General features: G+C 35.4%; 1 protein-coding gene across 1 annotated transcript; it reads right to left on the bottom strand.

The window, feature by feature from the left end:
* Positions 1 to 926: 926 nt before the first annotated feature.
* On the bottom strand, positions 927 to 3,561 carry LOC131160800 (protein GAMETE EXPRESSED 1). The gene is made up of 7 exons (XM_058116682.1): positions 3,467 to 3,561; positions 2,729 to 3,259; positions 2,030 to 2,617; positions 1,803 to 1,929; positions 1,514 to 1,700; positions 1,270 to 1,417; positions 927 to 1,176 (listed from the first exon to the last, which is right to left on the bottom strand). Exons 2-7 carry the CDS (start codon positions 3,193 to 3,195, stop codon positions 927 to 929), a joined length of 1,767 nt encoding a protein of 588 aa, XP_057972665.1. The 5' UTR covers positions 3,196 to 3,259; positions 3,467 to 3,561.
* Positions 3,562 to 7,579: the final 4,018 nt, after the last annotated feature.

Genomic DNA, 7,579 nt, shown 5'->3' with positions numbered 1-7,579 from the left:
GTTTGCTCTTTTGGTTGGTTGTTTGGGAGCTTTGTTCACAACATTGGTGAGATTTTTTCATCTTGCTCTATTCGTTATACACCCCTTTGTGTATTTGCAAGACTTGTACCTTCTCTGCTCACTTTATACGAATTTGGTGCTAGTAGATTTGGACCATCGTGTCCCGTGGACGTATCTCAACATTTGAGAGAACCACGTTAAATTTTCTTGTGTCTCATTTTATTTATTATTTGCTTTACTCCATTAATTTACTTGTGGGAATTGTTTCCTATATTATTTTTTTTTCCCAACATTTTTTTCCTTGCTCAAAATCAATTTGCAATAAAATCCCTTTTATTCAATGCAAGGGCTCATCCTTGATATATAAAACCAACCATCCTCATCAAGGTCGAGACCACTCTTCCAGCCATTTCACCTGGCAGCTCTTGCAGCATGCCAGCTTCAATGAAGCCAATAACAAAGACAAGACTCAAGAGTAGGAAACCATGTATCCTCTCCTAATGAAGTTTCCCCAGCAATCAAAAGCATTGATTCTACAAAATTTCTGGCTTAGTTGTTGCCAACAAAATTAACTGCAGAAAGGTGCTTCTACTAAATGAAATATTTCTCGCCTAAATCCGCACAGGGTCCTGATGAAATCATTCAACATTCTAACATACGCACTCTTGTCCACTGAAAACAAAAAAACAAACGATACAAAGGGGAAAGCAGATGATTAGAATTGCTATATGAGAATTTCTAAATACCTACTAAACTATGTCCATACATCATTTCTGATTCCCAATGCAGACAAATTCAAAACATTTAGCTGCGAATAATTTCTAAAGGACCTCAATGCACTTGTAAGAGTCCACATATTGCTAGTACATCACTACTGTTAGTGTACACAAGGGAGGAATAATAAAAACATCAAAACAAAATTGTTCTCAACGACGACGATTCCGGAGATTATATCTCCTTGAAGTGCATATCGAATTCTCCGCTACTTCTTCTACTGGTGTATAATCAGGGTCTTCCAAATTGCTCAAATCTTCTGGCAACTCTGAGTCGATCCATGAGGACCAGTTTATGTCGCTTTCCACGTCCATGTCCCATGACAACTCTTTGTTCCTTTCTATGGTATTGACCTTCTCAATTAGTGTTTGTAGCAATTGGTGGTTTAACACATCATAATCCCTGCATTGTTTCAAGGAAATCCTTTAGATATTCGATCGAGATAAGCATTTGTTCATTTAAATTTCACCAAAATGGTAGCCGTATTTCACAAACCTGTATGTATAAATGGCATGTAGAAGTTGACCTGAAGCAAAAAACACAAAGAGCATTCTAACCAAAGAAATAACGCGTGTCTGCTGCTCAATGTTATTCCCTGTGAACCGAATTATCGCACACTCAATTAGGAATGCAGCGCATAGCCCTGTAAAAAATAAATAAATAAATGAATAAAAGAAAAGAAAAGAAAAAAAGGCTTTTGCACAATTATAATCAACTTGTTGAAAGATGATATACGAACCAATGTAAAGCCATGGTCTCACAGTATATGTCTGCTTTGTACTTGTGAACATGTAAATTAAAAAGATCGATAAAGAGTAAATGAAGAAAGCTTTAATTAATCGTGATTCGGCCAGCATGGCATTGTGCAAGGTGAAGAGCTTGTCTAAAGCCATAAACATGCTTTCTTGTTTTGATTCAAAAACTTCCTGAAAATAAAAAAGCCAGAATTTCCAATGAGATTATCATTCACAGAAATAATACAAGCAGTGAAAGTAAGAATGAATGATGAAACTGATTCAGATATCAACCTGAGCAGCCAATATCGACTTCGAGTTTTCAACTAGGTGATCATGGGCTTGTTGAAGTTGTTCTTGCCGTCTAAGAAGCTCTTCTTGTTGTCTACGGCCAAACTCAGACATTTGTTGCAAAATGCCCCTGTAGTAATTATGCATTGAAAAATCAAATGGCTAATTTAGACAAATTTTCATGAGTCCAACCTTTAATTTTTAATAAAATGAATTGTTGAATTCTTTACCTGCTCTCTTCCAGGGCCAGGGATTGAAACTGAGTAAGGGATTGAAGACCTTGGAGGGCTGTGGATTGCCCATCTAGAAGTTCTCTTTGTCTGTCTAAAGAAACTCCTGCCATGTTCCCAATATCATCAGCCCTGTTCTGCAGATTTTCCATCTTCATAGACATGGCATCACTAACTCTACTGATCTCCTCTTCAATTTGAACAGCCTCGTTCCTCAAGCTATCGATTCCTTGGCCCAAATTTTTGTACGAGACATGAAGCAGTTCCATCCCCTCTTCCAATTTTTCCTTCATTTTCACTTGCCCTTCTCGCAACTCCATTTGAGAAGTTGCAATTCCCTTGGATTGCTCATAAACTGCTTCTGAATGCTTCAGCACAACATCGATATGATCTTCTACTTTCTTTGACGATTGAGCCAACTGTTGCGTACGAAGATCGATCGAACTTATAGATTCGTGAACTTGATTTGAACTCTTTAATAGAAACTCTGACCTATCCTCTATTTTTTCTAGTTTATCTTCTGCAAATTCGGCTGACTTCTTAAGTTCATTCACCAGCCTCTCAGTTTCATGCTTAAACGCATTAGTCCTGCAACAATCCAATCGAAATAAAAATTACCATTTGGTCTTAGAACAAAAAGCACATGAAAATGTCCTAATTCTAAGTAGAAAGAAGAAGAAGACGAAAGGTAGCACTCACTGCAACTGGTGGCATATGGAGTTTGTTTCGAGATAGAATTCGAGATAGATCCTACGTTCATCTTCATCCAGTTTTGCAAGACATCTTTTCATGGCGGTTCTTGTGTCACAAGAAGGAAAAGGAGGCCTCCCCGAGTCCTTTTGAAAGCAATCACTGAGATACCAAGCAAGTTTAGAGCGCTTCTCTTCAACAGCGATAACTTCAGCACACCCGGCGAAGAGATTCCGATAAGCATTCTGCCAACAAGAGTTTGAGGCAACCAACTTCTGTCTAGCATTCTCAACCAGTTTGATTCCTTTGCGGTCAGTGAGACCTTCCATGGAGAATTCCGCAACAGAACCTTTAAACATATCATTAGCCCCAGAAGGATTTTCAGCGAAACGAGTCTCGGTAGAGGATTGGAACCAACTCCATGACTGGCAATTTTGAAAAAACAGCAGCAGAAATGACAAGAACAAACGACCCATATAGGAGTTCAATTTTTTTGACCGTTAGTCTAGTTTCCTGAATCCACCACCGATTCTGCGAACCCTGCATTACGTAATTCACGATTAAGTAAAGGAGCCGAAACACAAGTTCATGATTGAGAAAAAATTTATTTTTTATTAACATATTTTCAAACCAAAAACCCCTCTCCTCGAAAAGGGAAAAAGTAAGGAAATACAGAAGAGAAGGGGAGAGAAAAAAGAGGATATGCAGAATCAAAATCACTGTAATTTTTTCGAATGGACTGCGCACCAGGAACTGGTTCTTCGATTCAAAATCGGCACTTCATTTTCTCCAGTTGAACAGAAACTAAATTTAGAAACCTCTAATTGCAGAGGAAGTGTTCTTAATATTTTTGGAAAATCGGGGAATACAAATATATATTATTGATGATCATATGTTCTTCAATCGGTTTGAACCCAGAAACAGAGAGAAATTAAACATGAGAGAGAGAGAGAGAGAGAGAGAGAGAGAGACGGGACTCTTCGGACAAACCCTCAGAAAGGAAAGAAAACCAACGGGTGGGTTTTTTGCAGAGGGGAGAAGACGTGGCGGTCCGGTTTCATATCGTTATATCTCCTCCTTTTCCTTTTTCGTTTTCCCTCTTTCCCTCTCTACTTTTTTTTTTTTTTTAATGCTTTATTGCAGCAACCTGCCATGCGTTTTCAATATTCACACTTTCTTCCCCTTAGAATTCTTAAATTTATATTTTTCACACCTTGGTTTTCATAATTTCATTTCTCAAGAGAGGTATATTATTATTATTATTATTATTATTATTATTATTATTATTATTATTATTATTATTATTAATAGTAGTAGTAGTAGTTGCAGTAGTCATTTTGAGTATTTTTCAAAATAAAATTATTTTAATATAATTTCCAAATATATATATATTTTTTAAAATTATTTAGATTGAAGTTTGTATCAATAATTTTCAAAAGATATATTCCTAAATAAGTATTAATTTATATGCCAAATTTGTTACATAGAATGTTTAAGAAAGTTGTAATTTAATGTAGCGTTCATATAAAAGTGAATAAATTGCAATTAATTTCTGAAAAATTGTCATAGTATCCCAACAATTGTGATAAACAAGAGTCTCTTTTTCAATTTCAACTACTATGTCCCCAATTGTGATTAATAAATATTTGGTTATTGAATTAAGAACTCACTAATGTGTGTGTGCACTCATTGCGCAAGTTAAATATTTTAATAATTAATTTCAAGTTCCATTTATATTTTACACGGTTATCTTTGATTATTAACTATTTATATATGTTTGCAGTTATGTACTAAAATTGTAATGAGATATTTTAGTGTATCTGTATGGTTCGGATTTTATTTCCCATTTTATTTTCCTTCTTTCCCTCTTTATTTGTATGCTTTACTGCCGTAATGTGCCATGAATTTTTTACTTTTTTAGTATTGACACTTAACTCGCTTAAAATTTAAAAAGACAACGAATTTTGCATACTAGGGTTTTTTCATTAAAATAATTTAGGGTTAAAGTTACAAGAGAAGAAGAAGAAGAAAAAGAAGGCAAATTAAGAAAGTTGTAATTTAATTAGAGTTCACTTTAAAGTAAGAAAATTGCAATTAATATATAAAATCATCATAGAATACAAATGCCATCATGCTTTTGTCTATTATTTTGTGAAAAAATGGAAATAACTAATTTTGTTAGTTTCTAGTTTATTCATTTTAAGTATTATTTTTTGTTTTATTTTTTAAATTAAAGTTAATCACTGCCATATTTGTTGAGCCACAATAATGGTAGTATATTTTATTAGCTTGGTCTATTATACTATATTATATTACAAAATTCTAGTCACACAATCCATGAAATTTTTAGTTAAACTTTTAAGAAAACTAAATAAAATATGTGAAACTAATTTTACTATGTAATTTTTAAAAAATAAAAATAAAAATTGTAGCAATTTATCAATCTAAGTTATTTCATTATTTGGTCTAGTATCCCGATCTGTTACCATATATTATTATTTTTTGGTCAATTTTATGTAATAGATAATTTATTATATTTGCATCATCTTCCTTTTTGATATTTTTTTTACTTTAATCACACCATATTGCTTTGCAAATGTCATACTTTTAATTTATAAAATATAAAAGTAGAATTTAAAATTCATGCTTTAAAGTGATTATTTAATGTTGGGAAATAGGGCCTCTTCCAACAATGCACAGCAGAATAACAATTTTGTTGTAAAATAATCAATCATACATTTGCATACAATGTAAATGGTGAATACAGAATATATCCACAACCATAATAATATGAAAAAAAAAAGTAATAATAAAGGCAACAACACAAAGAATTACGTAATTCGATGAAACCTACATCCACGGGAACACATAAGATTTCACTATGAAGATCAAAGATTACACAGTACAATGATCTTGTCTCCTTCTCTCACCCTTTCTCATTCTCTTGCATGTCAAAATATGCCCAGAAGCATATATATATATATATAACAAGCCCTCAAAGGCTTCCCTCCGAATCCTCAATTGTCATAACATTTACATTCAAAATTCAAATATTTTCACAGCCTAGAAGCACTTGTCGATGAGAACAAGGCACTCGTCGACGAGACAGAGAAGACCACTCGTCGACGAGTCTTTAAACTCTAAGTTTTTTTTGCTCTTGGTATCTCCTTGTCGACGAGCACAGGGTACTTGTCAATGAGTCTTTACTGTTGCTCTGCACCAAGAATACATCCATATGTATTTTTCCCTCTATTTATAAACCCTCGAAGTATAAGAGCCACACTATAAACAACAATCTCCACCTTGGCATTTAAACACCCCTTAGGAGAATCCAAAAAAACATATCTGACTGCTCCACCTTGAACTCGGAATGCTCGGTTGGGACCGTCTCCCTTCTAACACTTGGAGACATGCTCCAAGTCCAAGTAACGCCGCTTTAACTTGTCGATGGAAGTTTCAGATTCTGCCATCAACCACGATACAGTTGTAAATGCAATACCAAAGACTTCACCTTAGGCTTCCTATAAGACCATCCCATAATAGTAAACACAAAAGCTACTGCAAGCCTTATATCACCAAAGCCCCCTATATAGTCTTCAATAAAACTAACAATTGACCATTCACTCTGTTACCTCCTGAAGCACCCCATCGCATAATCATAGGGAACCTTTGACATATCATGGACATCATAGCCTGTCCTTGGGGTACCGTACAGTAGACATTCCATATTGATTCTCCATAGAACCCCATTGAGACAACAAACGAATTCTCCTTACAGTTCTATCCATAAAGCCACTCTAAGATAACACCAATCTCTCTCTGGTTGTATCTACAAAACCATCCTAAGATAATTCCAATCTCCCTGTAGTTTTGTCCATGCAAATTAGCAAACTAAGACCCATTTTGGTCGTACCCAACATATTCATGCCAAAACCTTTCAATAGAGTTTCCAACTAATTAGCCTCTGTCAAAGCCTTTCCAGCCAATAACATGTCATTCACACACAATAGATACATCAATCCACGACATCCTATTACCCTCTTCCAAACAGGAAGCCTCACCAACTCACTTGAGTAGTGGTCTGATAGTGCATATGGGCCCACCATGATTCTACTGGTCTCCCGAGTTGAAACTCCCTGCAATATGAACTATGTCATCTTTTCCTGGATTCTATTGCTCGATCAGCATCACATACCCATTCATACCATGATATTGTTGACCCAAGATAGAACTCCCCTCATTTCTGCCCTGAGTCCCTGACTCCACCTCATTAATATGATTTATGCTACTGTAGTTTTTTTGAATTTGTTTCTCTTCCTTTACTTGAGTATGTTGCCCTATGACTTTATCACCAAAAGTCATGTCCTTAATCACCCCTTTGTTTGCCGTACAATCACCTAGCTTGCACCCACCTTTCTTATACCCCAAAAAAGTGTACTGTCCGAACATAACGCCAAACCTAGATCCTCCATCACTAGAATAGTGCACCAATGGACATCCACTCACAATCGAGTAGTCTACCATAAAACCTACCCACAATTTACCTGCAACTTTCCCGTCTAGTGATACATTTGGAGATCGGTCACACGAGAAACTCTCCATACTCACTGACTTCACCAAGAAGTACCTTACAAGCACTGCATATAACTTGCCCTACTAAAAAAACTTCTTGAATGAAACAAGCGTACTCAGCTCCAATTTTTGACTTGAGAATCTCTCTCCCGGTCTGGTTCTCCACCTCAATTACTACATGAAGTACACACAAGACCTTTCGTGATAATCCCACAAAATACATATGTCTATCCCCTGATACTATTATCATTTGTTCCCAAATATCTTCTTATATGTAGTCACCCATAT

This window comes from Malania oleifera, chromosome 7 (genome assembly GCF_029873635.1).
Source record: "Malania oleifera isolate guangnan ecotype guangnan chromosome 7, ASM2987363v1, whole genome shotgun sequence".
NCBI lineage: Eukaryota > Viridiplantae > Streptophyta > Magnoliopsida > Santalales > Ximeniaceae > Malania > Malania oleifera.
The sequence above is the reverse complement of the archived record's forward strand: the minus strand, read 5'-3'. Positions and strand labels throughout refer to the sequence as shown.